The sequence below is a fragment of the Trichomycterus rosablanca genome, chromosome 8 (assembly GCF_030014385.1).
Source record: "Trichomycterus rosablanca isolate fTriRos1 chromosome 8, fTriRos1.hap1, whole genome shotgun sequence".
In the NCBI taxonomy this organism is placed as follows: domain Eukaryota; kingdom Metazoa; phylum Chordata; class Actinopteri; order Siluriformes; family Trichomycteridae; genus Trichomycterus; species Trichomycterus rosablanca.
The window spans coordinates 1,721,674-1,741,644 of NC_085995.1; the positions used below are offsets into that span (position 1 = coordinate 1,721,674).

The 19,971-nt window shown below is 42.2% G+C and overlaps 1 protein-coding gene across 5 annotated transcripts in view; it reads right to left on the bottom strand.

The window, feature by feature from the left end:
- Positions 1 to 19,971, bottom strand: part of ndrg4 (NDRG family member 4) — a 40,333-nt gene that overhangs the window by 18,223 nt on the left and 2,139 nt on the right. For 2 of the 5 annotated variants that reach the window (XM_063000332.1, XM_063000334.1), the window contains 3 exons: positions 9,120 to 9,210; positions 5,171 to 5,302; positions 1,707 to 1,745 (listed from right to left, as the gene is read on the bottom strand). In XM_063000332.1, the coding sequence (XP_062856402.1) occupies positions 1,707 to 1,745; positions 5,171 to 5,302; positions 9,120 to 9,210 (262 nt within the window). Of the gene's footprint in view, positions 1 to 1,706; positions 1,746 to 2,878; positions 2,949 to 5,170; positions 5,303 to 9,119; positions 9,211 to 19,971 lie in introns of those variants that run through there. The other 3 variants (XM_063000333.1, XM_063000335.1, XM_063000338.1) reach the window with 3 other exon arrangements.

The following is a 19,971-nucleotide window of genomic DNA, read 5'->3' on the forward strand; positions in this document are numbered from 1 at the left end:
CATGCATCCAACTTTGGAGCAACAGTTTAGGGAAGGCCCTTCCCTGTTCTAGCAAAAGCTCCATGCAGCAAAAGCTCCCGGGTCCTGCACAGAGCCCTGACTTCAACCCTACTGAAAAGCTCTAGGATGAACCGGAACATCAACATCAGCACCCAGCCATATAAATGCTGTCATCTTTGTCTGAATGGGCACAAATTCCCATACACAGACATACTTCAGAGTCTTGTGAGAAGCTTCTCACAAGAGCAGCACATAGACGTCACTGTGTTTTAATGCTATTTGTTTCAGAAGTGGGATGTCCAACAAGGTCATGGTCAGGTGTCCGAATACTTTTGACCACAAAAGTAGAAAGTCTCTGGTACTGAACTTCATTCATCCTGATGAATTATAGATGCTTGTGAAGTGCTCGGATGAGCCTCTCTATTAAAACCCGGCCGGACTTTAATCCCCCCTGTGTGCTGATTTCAGGAACACATTACAGCTGATGACTCGGAGCTTCCGGTACGTGATCAATTAAGATGATTAGATTTGCTGTAATGATCAAGTTTGCTGCTGAAACAGAACCGCAGTCTGAATTTAATACAGTACCGACTGTAACCACTAAGAGGCTCTCTAGGGCAGATTTTACTTTTCAGAAAAGTTGGGACGTCTTGTAAAACTTAATTGAAAGAAGAATCAGTGATGTATTAATAATATTGAATCTTTATTTAACTAATAAAAGTAGAAATAAAAGATTTCCAATATTTTTACTGATCAGCTTCATCGTAGTTTATAAACATTAACACATTTAGAGTTTGATACCCTGCAACACACTCCAAAAACTCGGGACAGGGGCGGTTCCTCCCTGTTTTCCACTTTCTAACGCTTTGGGAAATGACGACACTAACTAAGTGAAATTTACTCATCAGTCGCAGTGGTCAACATGGTCTGATTCTCCTCTTCATGATGCACTGTATACTTTTAATAGGAGACAGATCTGGACTGCAGACAGGCTGGTGAAGCACACACACTCTGCATTTACAAAGCCACACTGTTGATGGAAGCATTTGTCTCTTTAAAATCCCAATATACGCCTCGGTGTCAAGGGTACCTTCACGCATATGCAAGTCACCCATTTAGCATAACAGATATTGGTTTTTGCACCTTTCACTGATAACAGTCTGGATGGTCTCCTTCTGTTTTTGGAATAAAGATGTTGACTTCATTTTTTTATAAAAACAACCTGAAAAAAGGACTCATGTGACCTCCCGAACGCAGACCGGGTCTCTGTCCTTTCTCTTTCCCTCGCGTTCCAGGAGCGCATGGGTGCCGGTGGTGCAAACGCTCTGGCTGTGCCACGAAACGGAGGGTAGAGGAGGAGAAAAAAAAAAAAGATAAACCCCCTCCGTCTCTTGCCAGGCACGAGCGAACAGGGAAGAGCCCAGCACCAACTGATAGAGGCTTTGTTTGGGAATGCAGCCCAAAGTGGATGGTAAACTCCATCTAAACCTAAATACCGGCACGAGACCGATAGCGAACAAGTACCATAAAGGAAAGTTAAAAAGAACTAAAAAGAGAGAGTTTAACAGTCAACACTTTGTTTTTTAAATGGGACATCCAACAACCTCATGGTCGGGTGTCCAAATACTTTTGGTCACATAGTGTCATATAGGATTTGTACCAGACAGTAAGAGACATATCAGTAGTATGTTGTATGTTTCTGTTACCTTCCAGTCTCCTACAGGTACAGGGGTCTCACAGTTCTCCTGCAAAAATACACACAGAATCACATCAGAACAACTTTCATTTATTTAATAAAATAAAACAAGTGGACACGGTGTGTGAAGTGCTAATAAAAAACAGAAAGCACACCCGACCCTGACCGAGGAGGGCCGTACCTAACACACTCCCCTGAATGTATAATTTAATTACACTGATCAGCCATAACATTGTTCATTTTATCAGCTCCACTTACCATATAGAAGCACTTTGTAGTTCTACAATTACTGACTGTAGTCCATCTGTTTCTCTGCATGCCTTGTTAGCCCCCTTTTTCTTTTTGTTCAATACCGTGTCCACTCACTGTCCACTCTATGGTCCACCTTGTAGATGTAAAGTCAGAGACGATCGCTCATCTATTGCTGCTGTTTGAGTCTCTCATTTTCTAGACCTTTATCAGTGGTCACAGGACGCTGCCCATGGGGCGCTGTTGGCTGGATGTTTTTGGTTGGTGGACGATTCTCAGTCCAACAGTAACAGTGAGGTGTTGTCTGATCCACTCATACCAGCACAACACACACTAACACACCACCACCATGTCAGTGTCACTGCAGTGCTGAGAATGATCCACCACCTAAATAATACCTGCTCTGTGGTGGTCCTGTGGGGGTCCTGACCATTGAAGAACAGCACGAAAGGGGGCTAACAAAGCATGCAGAGAAACAGATGGACTACAGTCAGTAATTGTAGAACTACAAAGTGCTTCTATATGGTAAGTGGAGCTGATAACATGTACAGTGAGTGTAGAAACAAGGAGGTGGTTTTAATGTTATGGCTGATCGGTGTAGATCTTTTTAAATCGCTCCGTCCCAACATTTTGGAATCAGAAATCACGTTTTTATTATTTAAATGCAGGTCGGAGTGAATTTCCAAACCACAGCTTTCTGTTTTTATTAGCGTCTTACACACCGTCCCAATATTTCTGGAAACAAAGTGAAATCAAAACACAACACAGGCTGTAAATCCACATTTAAATAAATATTATGAGAAAATAATCTAAGATTATGAAGTGATTTCCTCTCCTAGATGCTTAGCGCTGTTTTCTTTAGGCTCTGTACAGATGACTCGACTGAAGAGCACAGAAGAAAAGAATGAAAGCGGAGAGAGGTTAACAGCTAACCGGCCCTCGCTGGCTTTCATTCTTTAGCGGGCGTGTTAGTCGCTTCGAACCGTGTTCCGTATCCTGAACGGCGGCGTGATAATGCCTAGAGGTTAGCAGGTGAACAACCTAGAAACGACACACGAACAAACGCAATTCTGAAAGCAAATAAAAGTTCAAACGTCACAATTCTGAAAGAAATATGATGAAATAATAAATAATAATAATAATAGATTTAGACTTTGGGTTAAACAGAACAAAAAGAAGAAGAAAAACACACCAATAGAACACGACGAGGTATACATATCATTTAAAACCTCCTGCGTTATGATATGTATAGAGTTATTAATCATATTAATAAAGAATATTAGATAAATAAAGAAGGCGTACACTCCCTGTGCTCTGAGTGCTCTCTTCGCTCTTAGGGACCCTATCTAGGGTTTTATGTTCCAAGTGCCCTACATTAACAGAGCCTGTCCTATACTGGTACGGCTCCCAGATTCCAGTTTCCCAAAGCGTTTTGTACCCAGTGCTGTACATTTCAGGCTCTTTGTCACCACCCTATATTTTATGGCATGTGATTCTCAGAGTTTTACTTTATTATAGCACCAAGTTCCCAGGACTCTAAATTTACGAGACTCCATGTGTAACAATAATAACGTTCCTGGAACCCCTGTGTTCACTGGACCTTAGGGTTCCAAAGCCTTGCAGGGTTCTATGTCCTCAGGGCCCCATATTTCCAGGACTCCAGTTTTAATGATCCATTTTTGATCAGTCATATACACCGATCAGCCATAACATTAAAACCACCTCCTTGTTTCTACACTCACTGTCCATTTTATCAGCTCCACTTACCATATAGAAGCACTTTGTAGTTCTACAATTACTGACTGTAGTCCATCTGTTTCTCTACATGCTTTGTTACCACTGCAGTGACACTGACATGGTGGTGGTGTGTTAGTGTGTGTTGTGCTGGTATGAGTCGGTCATCTTCTAGACCTTCATCAGTGGTCACAGGTTGCTGCCCACAGGGCGCTGTTGGCTGGATATATTTGGTTGGTGGACTATTCTCAGTCCAGCGGTGACAGTGAGGTGTTTAAAAACTCCAGCAGCGCTGCTGTGTCTGATCCACTCATACCAGCACAACACACACTAACACACCAGCACCATGTCAGTGTCACTGCAGTGCTGAGAATCATCCACCACCTAAATAATACCTGCTCTGCTGGGGTCCTGTGGGGGTCCTGACCATTGAAGAACAGGGTGAAAGGGGGTAACAAAGCATGTAGAGAAACAGATGTACTACAGTCAGTAATTGTAGACTTACAAAGTGCTTCTATATGGTAAGTGGAGCTGATAAAATGGACAGTGAGTGTAGAAACAAGGAGGTGGTTTTAATGTTATGGCTGATTGGTATATATGTAAGCCATGTTTGTCTATTATGTTTCCTTGTTATTGTCATCATCGGTCCATGCATTTAAGAATCTATACTGCTAGCACCATGTGTTTACTAATGCCTGTGTTCCTGGGTCTCATGTTCCCAGGTCCAGTGTTCCCACAGTAAGCTACTGATCTACAGGCATTCATATACTGACATCTACTGAATCTACCCAGTGCTAAATCATCTTACAAGAACCCCTAATGTTTTATACTGAAGGAACGTCAGAGTCGTAGGAGCACAGAGTTCTGGGAACACAAACACACTGCTGAACGTATGAGAGAGAAATGTTAGCGTTAGTACAGTGTTAGTACCATAATAACAAGAACTAAAGCAAGTTCCGCTCACATGACTTTAACACCACTGTGTTTAGCATCGTTCCGCTAATGGTGACTTAAAAACGAGGTAAATTTGAGGAATCGAGCGACCTTGTCCTGTTCAGTGGGGTTAAACGTGATACAGACTTGAAGGAAACACAGATTAAGCATTTAGCACGAGCGACAACACCGAGCGTGAACTGATCCAGACACAGAGAAGGTGAGCAGTCATCTGCAAAGCTGTGCTAACACGCTAACAGGTTCTGTGGCAAACCTGTATTCCAATAGAGCTTTAATATGAGCATGTTGGCTTTCTTTAATCAGAGCACAGCGCCGCCCTGGGTTATAGGAAGTCAACAAGGCTAAAGACTATTGGAATACAGTGACATAATTACATGTGGTAATTAGCAAAATCAGTCACCTGACCTAACGTGCTAAATGCTACATGAATGTATTTATCCGCTACTGGCGTCGCCCTCGAGCAGCGATCTGATCATCAAACTACAACCTGCCGTCTACAGAAACATTTATAAGGTGGGCGTGGTCTGTGAAAGTTACCAGGATGTACCCGCTGGTCCGATGGCGGCGTGTCACGCCGAGCCAGTGCCGGGCGAGGTCATGCCACCTGCGGGCGGGCCGTGCTGGCTGGGGTGGAGGCCCTGCGTTCACACTCGCTCCTGCCGTCTGCTTCTTTACACATAAAGACGTGTTACAGTGAACATCAAGCCAAACACTCAGCTGGAGATTTTGGAGGCTGAAATGTTTAATGCATTTCCCCCTAATTTCCCTTCCTAGTCATATCCAATTCCCCGATCGTATTTCACCTCTACTGCTGCAGACCTTCACTAATGCCAGAGGGGGCTGTGACGAACACACTCCTTTAGAGATCAGTATTGCACACACAGCACCATCGATCAGCCAGCAGAGGTCGTAACTGCAGCAGTCATGATGAATCGCTACGGCCCTCCTCCCTCCCACGAGCCAATTACTGTCTGTATAAGTGCCCGGTCATCCAATAGCAGAGCGGAGATTAGCGTGTTTTACCGCTGCACCCGCTAAAACGTTGTGTATTAGCTGACAGAACATTCTAGTCTGACTCCTCTCAGCTTCTCTAATATCCACCACAGTGTTTAAATGGTCCCACTGGTCAAAGAAATAATAATAATAACAACAACAATAATAATAATATTAATATTAATAAATAATAATAATAATAATAACAGTAATAATAAAAAAAATATTTTTATTAATAATAATAATATTAATAAATAATAATAATAGTAGTAGTAGTAGTAGTAGTAGTAGTCATATTAATAATAATAATAATAATAATAATAAATAATAATAATAATAATATTAATAAATAATAATAATAGTAGTAGTAGTAGTAATAATATTAATAATAATAATAGTAATGATAATAATAATATTACAATTATTATTAATAATAATAATAATAAAGGTAATGATAATGATAATTATAACAACAAAATATTAAATAATAATATATGGCTTCATATACAGCCCTAATAGTAATAACAATTATAATAATAATGGCAATGATAATAAAATAATAATAATAATAATAATGATAATAAAATAATAATATTAATAATAATATACAGCTTTATCTACATCTCTAATAATAATAGTAATAATAAAAGTACTACTAATAACATTTATAGTAATAATAATTATAATAATATTAAAAATATTAATAATAATAATAATAATAATAATAATAATAATAATAATAATAATAATATAGAATCACTGAGCACTTTATTAGGTTTACCTATCTAATACATACATTAATTAATTTTTAAGCTACAGTTTACTTACCATACAGATGAACTTTGTGGTTATACAGTTACTAACTGTAGCCCCGAACACACATCTGTTGCTCCATACACTTCTATCAGTATTTATAAATGAAGTACTTGACTGAGGTAAAACCTGGAGGTAAGTGGTGGTGACACCTGACCAGGAGCTTTTTGGAGGTCCCATTCCAGCTCAGTAGACAGTAATATAGTAATATAGTCGGTACCCCATCCGTGACTATAAAAGCTTTCCAGAAGATTTTGAAATGTGTCTCTGGGAATTTGTACCAATAAGTCATAACAGCGTTTTTAAGGTCGGGGCATTAAATCAGCCTTCCAATTCATCCCAGCAGTGATCAGTGGAATTAAGGTCAGGTCACTAACGTTTCTACACACTTTAGTGCACAGGAGTGCGGTCATACTGGAACATAAAAGGGCCTTCCCTAAACTGTTGCCACACAGTTAAAATCATTTTATTTATTTTATATCGTGAATTAAATGAATGAATTAAAATAATTCCAGTTCCAGACGAAAGCCTTGACGTTCATAAACTTTTGAACTCGATTACTGCAGCACTTTCTCGACACACGCTGGTTTTACACTGTTTAATTCTTCATATTTTCTCCCCCTGGTTTCTGGCTGAAGTGTTCTTGGTGTTCACATTGATTTCCAATCCCTCGACCTTGCAGGAGAGTCTGAGTCGTGTTTACCGCGTCTCTTTGCATCCAGACTCGTATAGACTATAAAAAGCTACGACATTTACATCCTGTAACCTCGGCCTCGTCTGCAGCAAGGTTAAGATCGGCGTGGAGTTAAGTTCCACTGCGGAAGTTTCATTTCTTTAGAATCCTGAATGTCAGAGAGCGTTTCAGTTTCATTCCTGAACTCATACAGAACTCATACAGCACATAATAAAATCTAACATAAATATAAAGGGAAACTACGTTAGCCTGTTCGATGCTCGGATACAAGATCCGAATCCCCAGCGGTGCTATCGGCCAGTCCGGCACCTACATACAGACATGATTGTGGTGAAACATGAAATAAAATACAACCCCAAATCAGAACAGATCAGGCACAGCATGGAAAATGCAAATAATAAAAAACACAGTGTTCCTTACATTTACTTTGAACCTGAGATATTTCATGTTTTATCTGCTCAACTTCATTTCATTTATTAATAAACATCCATTCCTGCCTTTCAGGCCTGCAACACATTCCAAAAAAAGTTGGGACAGTAAAGCATTTACCACTTTGTAATGTTGCCGTTCCTTTTCACCACACTTAAAAGAGGTTTTGGCACCGAGGAGAGCGAGTGATTTAGTGTTTCAGCTTTTATTTTGTCTCGTTCTTCCTGCAAGCACGTCTTAAGATGTACAACAGTATGGTCCATCCTAGATACCTCCGAGCCCAGAGAAGTTGACGCCGCTTCTGGACATGGTATTTAAGTATTATTTGTGCAGTAACTCTGTATTGTAGAGCTTGATAAAGGTTTGATAAACTAATCCCTCACCCATGTGGTTATATCAGCTAGTGTTGAGTGGTGGCTCTTGATGCGGCGCCGTCTGAGGGATGGAAGATCACGAGCGTTCAGATTAAGCTCGCACCTTTGGCCCTTACGTACTGAAATTCCTCCTGATTCCTTGAATGGTTTAATGATATTCTGCACTGTAGAGGGAGAACATGCAAATCCCTTCCAATCTTTCTTTGAGGTTCATTGTTTTTAAACATTTTAATCATTTTCTCACACATTTCTGGACAAACTGGATCTTCTGATCATCTTTACTCATCAGAGACTCTCAGCCTTTCCTGGATGCTGCTTTTGTACCAAACCGTGATCACAATCACCTGTTTGGAATCACATCATTATTTAGCTTTTTCACCTCATTACTAGCCCTAAATTGCCCCCGTATCAACTTTTTTGGAATGTGTTGCAGGCCTGAAATGCAGGAATGGATGTTTATTAATAAATGAAATGAAGTTGAGCAGATAAAACATGAAATATCTCAGGTTCATCCTGTCTGACATCATATAAAAGTTAAAGTAAATGTAAATGTAAGGAACTCTGTGTTTTTATTTTATTTACATTTTCCATACTGTCCCAACTTTTTCTGATTTGGGGTTGTTATTATAAACTATTATACACTGTTTTCTTTCTTCAGAGTCAGTAAAAGAACAGTAGTGGAAATTGTTTAGACGATGAATGAGCCCAACACACCGAGCTCTCCTGGAAATAAAAGCGTGTTTTATAATAATAAGGTGGGAAGAACCTTCGATTGACTGGATTAAAATAGGTGCACACTCATCCCACACTAAACCCTCTACAGTAATCCCACACGGACGTTGTTTTTGTTGCTGTTTCGCTTGGATTTCATCACAAAATTCATGCGTTTTAATGCTCATAATCTATTAAAACCAGGTTTCATATAAACACCACCAGTTTTCTTTCATGACGTCTTTCATGCTTCTGAATTTAATGCTTTTCAAATCCAGTTAGTGTAGAAGGAACATTATACACACCGTCTCAAAAACATGCGAAATGAGGACACACATTCCAGCCTTATTCACTATATTTAGATCCATCAAAAACACACACACACACACTCATAAACACACACACACACACACACACACACACTCATAAACACACACACTCATAAACACACACACACTCGCGCATTGCTCACCATCTCAGTTTCTTGGCCTCTGGTTTCAGGAAGTAAAGGTTTCTCCTCAATAAACTGCTGTTCCTTCATGCCAGACATTTTGGACAGCAACCTGCAAATATCAAACACACACACACACATACACACACACAGTTAAAGTAAGTCAAAAGTTTCCATACACTAAAACGGGTTTCTTTGGTCCTCAGACGTTGGTGATGCTGATTACAGTCAAGCGAGCTTCACATCAGCATGGACAGAAGCTTTCGTACCTAAATTTCAACTGAAGTTTGCTGCTGGCCTAAAAAGGCTCATGTAAAGCTCGTCTGACTGTGAACACAAGCACAAGCATGTATTTATTTAATACATATACACCAATCAACCATAACATTAAAACCACCTCCTTGTTTCTACACTCACTGTCCATTTTATCAGCTCCACTTACCATATAGAAGCACTTTGTAGTTCTACAATTACTGACTGTAGTAAATCTGTTCCTCTACATGCTTTTTAACCCCCTTTCATGCTGTTCTTCAATGGTCAGGACCCCCACAGGACCCCCACAGAGCAGGTATTATTTAGGTGGTGGATGATTCTCAGCACTGCAGTGACACTGACATGGTGGTGGTGTGTTAGTGTGTGTTGTGCTGGTATGAGTGGATTTTTTAAACACCGTGTCCACTCACTGTCCACTCTATTAGACACAGTCTACCTAGTTGGTCCACCTTGTAGATGTAAGGTCAGAGACGATCGAAGATCGTCATCTTCTAGACCTTCATCAGTGGACACAAGACGCTGCCCACGGGGGCTGTTGGCTGGATATTTTTGGTTGGTGGACGATTCTCAGTCCAGCAGTGACAGTGAGGTGTTTAAAAACTCCAGCAGCGCTGCTGTGTCTGATCCACTCATACCAGCACAACACACACTAACACACCACCACCATGTCAGTGTCACTGCAGTGCTGAGAATGATCCACCACCTAAATAATACCTGCTCTGTGGGGGTCCTGACCATTGAAGAACAGGGTGAAAGGGGGTAACAAAGCATGTAGAGAAACAGATGGACTACAGTCAGTAATTGTAGAACTACAAAGTGCTTCTATATGGACAGCGAGTGTAGAAACAAGGAGGTGGTTTTAATGTTATGGCTGATCGGTGTATAATTAACAAATGATTTTTAAAATATTATTACTGTCATTGTGGTGCCGTTTGATTTTGTTTGTTCTAAATATTACAAGCAATTTACATCAAATTTCTACTGTCATGCTTCGATGACGTGTGGAATGGCTTTCCAGAGGAGTGGAGGCTGTTATAGCTGTGACAAGGGGACAAAGTACAGTGCATGCCTTACTATAATAGTGTGTGCATGCCTTACTATAATAGTGTAAAGTGTGCGTCTGCTTAATATACACAATACACTATGTGAACAGAAGTATTGGGACACCCTGTCCGTGGTGTGTTCTATCTTTCATCCAATGAATCGTACCCACCGCAACCCTGACCAGGATAAAGCGACAATTAATTAATAGAATTTCTGTGACTGTCCGCACAGCCATGTACAAACACTATATAATAACGTCGCTTACTTTATATAATTGAAATAAACTGAGTTATTATTGTAAACATTTGAAGTATTAGTATTTCTCAGACGTTGTGTTTACTTCTGGTGAAGCGCTGGATTTCCCAGCGGCCTCTTCTCGCTGAACCGCTCTAATGTTTTCCTTCTGCCCAAAAAACAGGGGCTCTGTTACATCCCGTCAGACCACAACAATGCACTTCCTCCATTCCCACAGGCTCCTGTCGGGATCTGTGCCCGGGCCAGGGTTGCTATGGCAACGTCAAGCGGCGCTGGCGGACCCCGCTGGGTCGGTCTGTTATTTTCGAGTCGACGTTTCGCTCCTTTTGCAGGACGCGTAACAGTAGTGGACGACGAGGGCTTATATACACTGATCAGGCATAACATTAAAACCACCTCCTTGTTTCTACCCTCACTGTCCAATTTATCAGCTCCACTTACCATATAGAAGCACTTTGTAGTTCTACAATTACTGACTGTAGTCCATCTGTTTCTCTACATGCTTTGTTACCCTCTTTCATGCTGTTCTTCAATGGTCAGGACCCAATGGTTAGACACTACTACCTAGTCGGTCCGCCTTGTAGATGTAAAGTCAGAGACGATCGCTCATCTATTGCTGCTGTTTGAGTCGGTCATCTTCTAGACCTTCATCAGTGGTCACAGGACGCCGCCCACGGGAGCTGTTGGCTGGATGTTTTTGGTTGGTGGACGATTCTCAGTCCAGCAGTGACAGTGAGGTGTTTAAAAACTCCAGCAGTGCTGCTGTGTCTTAACCACTCATACCAGCACAACACACACTAACACACCACCACCATGTCAGTGTCACTGCAGTGCTGAGAATGATCCACCACCTAAATAATACCTGCTCTGTGGGGGTCCTGTGGGGGTCCTGACCATTGAAGAACAGGGTGAAAGGAGGTAACAAAGCATGCAGAACTACAAAGTGCTTCTATATGGTAAATGGAGCTGATAAAATGGACAGTGAGTGTAGAAACAGGGAGGTGGTTTTAATGTTATGGCTGATTAGAACCAGATGGCCGAAACAGGAGGGTTAGGGGATAGGGCATATTTGGGAGCGGCCAAATTAGGAAAAAATGTGGACCTTGGCAGAGACTTCTGTTCCATGTACTTTGTAATAAGAGCATTCAAACTATCCTTGTTTACGTAGGTACCAGCTGTAGCCATGCGAATCATTAACAGGTATCAATAACGGCCATCGAGAACCTGGAAACAAACAATCAGCAGCAAAAATATCCACTCTCGTCCAATCAAAACAAACCCAATAATCCCGTAACGCGGCATCCTGCTCGTCATCCGCCCTGCTCTGTTTGTTTTTATGCTAGCTTGGAAACACAATTATCCCCAGTCTGGAGTTTTAATTCGACGTATTGAGGCTAATGCTAATGAGGATTAGAGAGGAACCGTATTCAAACTGTGCAGGACCATCGGAAGCTCTTGTTACACCAAGGGAATCGCAAACCCGCCAGGGGGAAACAGAGGTAATGATGTGGAGCTCGTCAGTGAGGAGGGGGAAAGATGAAACATAGTCCAAGTGGAGAATTTGCTAACGGGATTATGCTAGCTTCTGTGGTGGCTGTCACATAAGCACAGCACTGCATGGATGTGACGTGGTGGCTGACATTTAGGAGGTCAGGTCCCTCTGCATGGCCTGTTTTGGCCGTGAACCTTCCCAGCGTTGGCCGTCAGGGCAAATTGTGCATCCAGGCAAAATAAGCCCTCAAAAATCAACCACTGGACAACAATCTCTGCATCACCATCAGGCCTTTATGGAATATGAGCTGAATCTGCATTAGTGTGGAATAAATGTCAGATCCAGGGTTACAGCTCCACGTGTATCTGTGTTTATCTGGATTTTCCTCCCTGTTTCACTTTTAAACTTGTGTTACAGCTCGAGATTCTGAGAAATGATGAGAATCAGAATCAGCTTCTCCCAGAGTCTAAAACGCTTCTGGTTCAAAATAAAGCTTAACGTGGTTTAATGTAGTAAAAGAAGGAGACAGGAGCACTAAACTTCTCTTCATTATTACTGCTCATAAGTTCCTCCACTAATCACATTCCTCACTCGCTGTTTTACAGCAGTTTGTCTCACTGGAGGAGCTTTGAAAAGGTCAGCAAAGAGCAAACTGGGTCAAAACTCAATCAGATGAAGTACAAAAATCATGAGCCCAACGCGGTAAAAGTGCTCGATGCTTAAGTTAAGTTAAGCAGCACCACCGCACTCTATAGGAAACGACGGCACAGCTGGCACAAAAGCGATTTTACATCACTTCTCATGTAATTGTGCCCTAACAGTGCTTGGGAAAATCTGCCATGACTGGAACATCAACATCAGTGACCAAACAAATAAAAAAATCCAAATGCTAGTCATCTTTTGACTAAAAAGGCACAAATTCCCACAGATATACTTCAAAGTCTTGTGAGAAGCTCTTGTGAGAAGCCTTCTGTCACACAGAGGTCACTCTGTTTTAAAAGCAATTGTTTTTTAAATGGGACGTCCAGCATTCTCAGTGTTACAGCTTCACATGTATCTGTGTTTATCTGGATTTTCCTCCCTGTTTCACTTTTAAACTTGTGTTACCGCTCGAGAATCAGAATCAGCTTCTCCCAGAGTCTAAAACTCTTCTGGTTCAAAATAAAGCTTAACGTGGTTTAATGTAGTAAATCATGTAATTGTGCCCTAACAGTGCTTGGGAAAATCTGCCATGAAGAATTGGATAAACTGCCTAAATCCATCTGTGCAGATCTGGAAGCCAGAGCAAAGTGTCTGAATACTTTGTTGTATTAATAATTTAATTTAAAATCAAATCCAGAGCACGTCAATAAAAGTGTGTGTTTGAATTTCAGTCACGGTGGGAAGGGAAATGTTGCCAAAAGCACTAAATTGCCAAGACTGCCACGGTCAGGCATACATGTCCCTTAAAAATAAGACCCTACCTAATTCACGGCTGTGAAAAGCACGTCACGGATCGTGACATGAGCCGTTTTCTGTGTAATATACAATTAGGTTTGTGTTTGGAGGTTTAACGTGTTTAATTTGCGTAGCGTATGAAATATGAGGTGCAATATGAGACGTCCTAGCAATCCTACGGCAATTAAGTTAGTGTCGTGTGCTGACCATGTTTGATGTGTGTGTGTGTGTGTGTGTTTATGTACTGAGTGCATTTTGTCCCTTTGTGGATCCATAATCAATGTAAAAGTGTCGCTTCTCTACACAAGTGATCATCTCTCTTTCCCGGTCCAGCACAAGCGAGGTCCATAAACACATAGTCTGACGAGTTCATTGGGATAAATCGGAACTTTGATTGTCTCAAAAGAACAAACCAGAGGAGTATTCTGCTCTTTATAGTTTGTCTATTTTCAGTTTAGTTATTTCTTTATAAACTCAGCAAACTGTAAAGACACTCGGATACACCAGCAATCCTACAGTAATTTAGTTAGCAATCGGTTAGACAAAATGTCCAAGATGTCTAAATGTAAAGCAGCTAAAACATGACAACTAACAACCGATTCTGTAGACGCAGGAAAGGACAAAACACGGAGGAGTAATTTTCATCTTTGAGACAGAACATGAAGCCTCGCACGGTAAAGTAGCTGTGCTGTGTATCGTAGCTTCTATTTATTCTATCATTTAATTTATGAGTAATTTAACGCCTCGAATTAACACATTCAGGCACTTAACATACTGGAGATTCTTTACTGGGAAGCGCTGGACTGCTGGAACCAGAGCCGTTGATTAAAAGCTGAAATTCAGTGACGTCACGGGTTCTGTTGTTTATCTGAGGCAGCTCACTTCACACCTCCGGCGGGGTTTTGGTTCACGGCCTGCAGCCTCACTGGGGCTCTCGGGCCTTGGCGTCAAGGACGACCTGCGCCTCTCGATATTCTGGACACGATCTCCTGCCACGGGAGAGCAGCGCCGAGGGTTCGGTGCCAGGCTGGCAGATGGTAAAGCGGCATGGGATTATTTTTTATGAAAATGTCTTCAACCCTGACAGAATAAAGGACGTTTTCTTCTGGCCGACTCGTTTGAGTTGCTTCGAGGGATGTAGAGTCGACATAAACATACACACTATATGATCAAAAGTATTAGGACACCTGACCAGGAGAACGCTGGACATCCAATTTCAAAAACAAATGCTTGTGACCTCTGTGTGATCTTCTCAGCTTCTGAAATGGCTTCTCACAAGACTTTGAAGTATATCTGTGGGAATTAGTCTCCTGACCAGGCCCTTGACTAGTTCCTTGACCAGTCCCCTGACCAGTCCCTTGACTAGTCTCCTGACCATTCCCCTGACCAGTTCCTTGAACAGTCCCTTGAGTCTCCTGACCAGTCCATCACTAACTTTTAATAATAAATTTTAACTACACAGAATCACATCTGAACATTAAAGCTTCTTCAAAAGTCTGTTGTTTTAAACATTATTTTTTAATGTCTTTCTAAATATCCAGCAATCCCGTTATCACTGGGCGGGGCCGCACCGACTCCAATATCAATAAAATGAGGCTGGGGAAACGATTTCACTCCTTAAAGCCCAAAGGATGAGAAGGAGCTTCTGACCACAAGTGACTCTGGCCCTCAACTAGTACAATACAATTAATGTAGACTTGTGTATACTCACCGATCAGCCATAACATTAAAACCCCCTCCTTGTTTCTACACTCACTGTCCATGTTATCAGCTCCACTTACCATATAGAAGCACTTTGTAGTTCTACAATTACTGACTGTAGTCCATCTGTTTCTCTACATGCTTTGTTACCCCCTTTCACCCTGTTCTTCAGTGGTCAGGACCCCCACAGGACCCCCACAGAGCAGGTATTATTTAGGTGGTGGATCATTCTCAGCACTGCAGTGACACTGACATGGTGGTGGTGTGTTAGTGTGTGTTGTGCTGGTATGAGTGGATCAGACACAGCAGCGCTGCTGGAGTTTTTAAACACTGTGTCCACTCACTGTCCACTCTATTAGACACTCCTACCTAGTCGGTCCACCTTGTAGATGTAAAGTCAGAGACGATCGCTCATCTATTGCTGCTGTTTGAGTCGCTCATCTTCTAGACCTTCATCAGTGGTCACAGCACCACTTACTCACTAAGATTAAGGCCAGTGTATCAGATATCACCGTCTTCTAAAAGACGTCCATTCCGTCCGTAGCTGATATTTAATGAAGCAGCACTTTACAGGAAGTTTATAGCATCGTGTCCTCCGGTCCACTTCAGGACAAACTCGCGTCGTCAGCAGGTACACTAGCGCACTTTGTTTCACAGCCAACAAACACCACCGGTGGGACCAGAATCTCTGCTGGAATTCGCATTTTTGATCTACTTGGCAGCCATTAAACAACAGAACAGGTCATGGACTGACATCAGAACCAGTTTATACAGTATTCAGCTAGAACGTTCGACTGGACGCTCAAAACTTCCAGATGAGATGGGAATCCTTCCCTAAGTTCTTGTTCAGACATTGAAGAAGCGAAATCAAGCTAGACTAGATCAATTTATCTTAACATTCAATAACAATTGAATAACAATCTTTTTCTCCCATTTTAGTCATAGCCAATTATTTCTCCACTGCTGGGGACCCCAGTGACGTCCAAGGAGGGTATTTTATCCTAACACATGCTCCTTCTGACGTGTGGGCTACTAACCAGGGTCCTTACTCACCATCGAAGACCCCATCCTCTTTTTTTAGTCCGGTCTTTCCCACCCAGCAGACTAGTGGCCGATTGTGTCTGCTGCACTGTCTGCACTGCCGATCGTGCCCACTGGAGGGCGCCCAGACGACCGGTAGCAGAGCTGAGATTTAAACCTGGAAAAATCATGATCTGCTTTTAACTTTGGCACCAGTTTGTGAAAAGCTCTTTCCCAGTCCAGCACAAGCGGGTTCCATAAACACACGGTCTGACGAGTTCATTGTGATAAATCAGAACTTTGATCGATCGCATTCGCATTCGCAGACACACTTCCAAAAGGAGTGCAGACTGTTATAGCCACAACAGGAAGGGTGCACTCTCTTATTAATGCCCATGGTTTTGAATGAGATGTTCAGAAAGCTCATGCTCAGGGAGGGGTCCACATACTCCTGGCCATGTGGTGTAACAGCAGCCATCACTGACTTGCAGTCTATGCATATCTTTCCATGCTGTGCGATGATTGGTTGCTCGCATGCACCGCCGAACTACGTACGCTGCCCTGACATGAGTGGACGCTAAAAATAATAAAAGAGATGGAAGGATGGATTTGATGGCAGGAAGGAAAATAAAGCTAGGAGCTACGGTTGCAGGCAGAACTACGTACATCGTCTGCAGCAGGGTCTGAGAAACCATGCAGCTAGTCTTGGAGGGGAAGTTCCAGAACAATCCGGGCCCCATCTAGCGGTACAAAACAAGAACCGTTGGAGCAAACACACACACAGAGCATTTAATATATTTCTATTATTTATCTACTGTCGATTCAGTGATACCTGCACAACATTTAAGCAAAAAGTCCCACTACACGACCTCCGAAGCCCTCAGATCTCTGTACGGTTCACACTACACGACCTCCGAAGCCCTCAGATCTCTGTACGGTTCACACTACACGACTGGATCTCTTGTAATCGGGAGTCTTTTAGGTTGTTGTGGTTCTCACGCTACACGATTGATTGGCGACAGGGTTGGGTGACCAACCCATACGTCCTCTGTTTCCCAGACACGCCCTCTTCTTTGGACCTAAAAAATGTGTCCGGATTTCTAAATCACAAAAATTGATTGATTGCTGGAGCCTATCCCAGCTTTTCAATGGGCGCAAGGCACACAGTGACACCCTGGACGGGGCGCCAGTCCATCGCAGGGCAGACACACACACACACCCATTGACCTATAGAGCAATTCAGTGTTTCCAATAAACCTGACTGCACGTCACGGGGAGAACATGCAAACTCCACACAGAAAAAACCCGGACTACTCATCAAGCCGATGCAATGCATCATTGGTATGATGGTTTGGATGAGGTATGGACGATAAGGTCCCAAATACTGTAAAGCTTGTGTGTGTGCACTTTTACACCTCCTCCCAAGGGTCTCCCATCACTCCGTATCCTGCGTTCTGATTGGCTGGAGCCCGACGCCACACTCACTGCCAGTCACAACCTGATCGCAGCACTTTGGAGCAGCCGACAGGGACTCAATCAGGATGTTGAACAGTTCACACACAGCGATTGAGAACCGATATTGGCAGAAATGCTGTCGTGTGAACCAGGCATAAAAACCACAGAGAAAATTCAAAGCAACACCGCAGTAAGATAAGAGAAAATAAAACACGTCTGGCTTTCTTCAGTCCAGATCTAACAGGGAGACTCTGGACCCTCAGATATACGACTGTGGCAGAGAGAAAGTTTTGGCAGCAGCGCATGTGTTGCATTGTTATGTAAGACAGAGCGGGACGGGATCCGAGCGAGAACCGAGTCCTCGTTCCCACGCAGGATGGCTAACTTTACAGATCTATCAATAATCATCACAGAGGGATTGATTTATCCGCCAGCAAACCTCCAGTCTGGTCCAATCCGTCATGACGAGATCTGGGACGAGTATAAAACTGGAGCAAACAGACCGAATGTTCCAGCAGTCAGAAAACCTGAGAACACGCTTGAGGTGTCGGGCACAGACTGAACCAGCTGACGAGTTTTCTGGACTTCTTATTTGCAGCATTTAGCGGACGCTTGTGTCCAAGTCGACTTGCAGCAATGCCATGCAATGCCAGCTATTGAGGATTAAGGGCCTTGCTCAAGGGCCCAACAGTGTCAGCTTGGAACCTGCCGCTTACTTAGCACTGTAGTTCATCATGATGACTGAAACTACAAAAAAGTCAAAAGATGATACACAAATAAAGACAAATGAACACACACACACACACACACACACACACACACTGTGCTTTCTATACGTCTAATGTTCTACAATCTACATCATACATTAAAAATATATAATAAATATAAAACAGTCGTTCTGAATCCAACAGGAACTCTTACACTTATCCTAATGTGTTATTATCTATTTATCCATCCATCCAGCCAGTCCCTTAGTGTCCATTCATCCATCCACCCATATATCCTTCCATTTATTCATCCATCCATCAATTCATTAATTCATTCACCCATCTATTCGGTCATCCATTCAACCATCCATCCATCCAGCCATCTATCCTTTCATTTATTCATCCATCCATCAATTCATTAATTCATTCACCCTTCTATTCGGTCATCCATTCAACCATCCATCCATCCACCCATATATCCTTCCATTTATTCATCCATCCATCAATTCATTAATTCATTCACCCTTCTATTCGGTCATCCATTCAACCATCCATCCATCCAGCCATCTATCCTTTCATTTGTTCACCCATCCATCAATTAATTCATTCATTCATTAACCCATCCATCCATCTATCCATCTGCTTATCCATCCATCCACCCTTCTATTCTTCCATTTTTTCAACCATCAATTTGTTCATTGATCCATCCATTCATCCCCTCATTTACCCATTCATTCTTCCATCCATCCATCCATCCATCCACCCGTACATCTATCCATCAATTCAGTTTTTCATTCATCCACCCATCGATCCATCTATCCATTTATTTATCCATCAGTTTGTTTATTCATCCACCCATTCATCCTTCCATCCATTTAATTATCCATCCACCCATTCATCTATTTATCAGCCTATCTGTTCTTCCATCCATCCGTTCATTCATCCCTTCATTTATCCATCTATTTATCCATCCATCAATCCATCTGTTCATCCACTCATTTGTTTATTCATCCATCATTTTGTCCATTTATCCATTCACTCATCCATCCATCTATTCATCCATCCATTAGTCTTGACTGTGTGACTGGCATCATGGATTTACTGAAAGACGAGGACATTCTGAGGAGAAACGTTTTGCCTTCTGTGGTGAAACTGACCCTCGCTGATAACTGAACTCTCCAGAAAAACAGTGATCCCAAAAACACCTCCAGATCAACCAAAGCTTGGTTAATGAATCAGTCCAGAAATATCCTGGAGTGGATCTTCTCAGACTCCAGGTTTAAATCCAGTGTAAGATCTTCGATGGGATTTAAAGAGAGCACGAGAAGAATCGATGAAGATTCCACAAGAGAGGCGTCAGAAGCTTGTTAGAACCTGATGAAACCAGTTATCAAGGCAGAAGGTTGTTCCACCAAGTACTGAGACTGAGGCCAAGAGAAGTACACTACATGGACAAAAGTATTAAGACACGCCTTCTAAGTTTGGATTC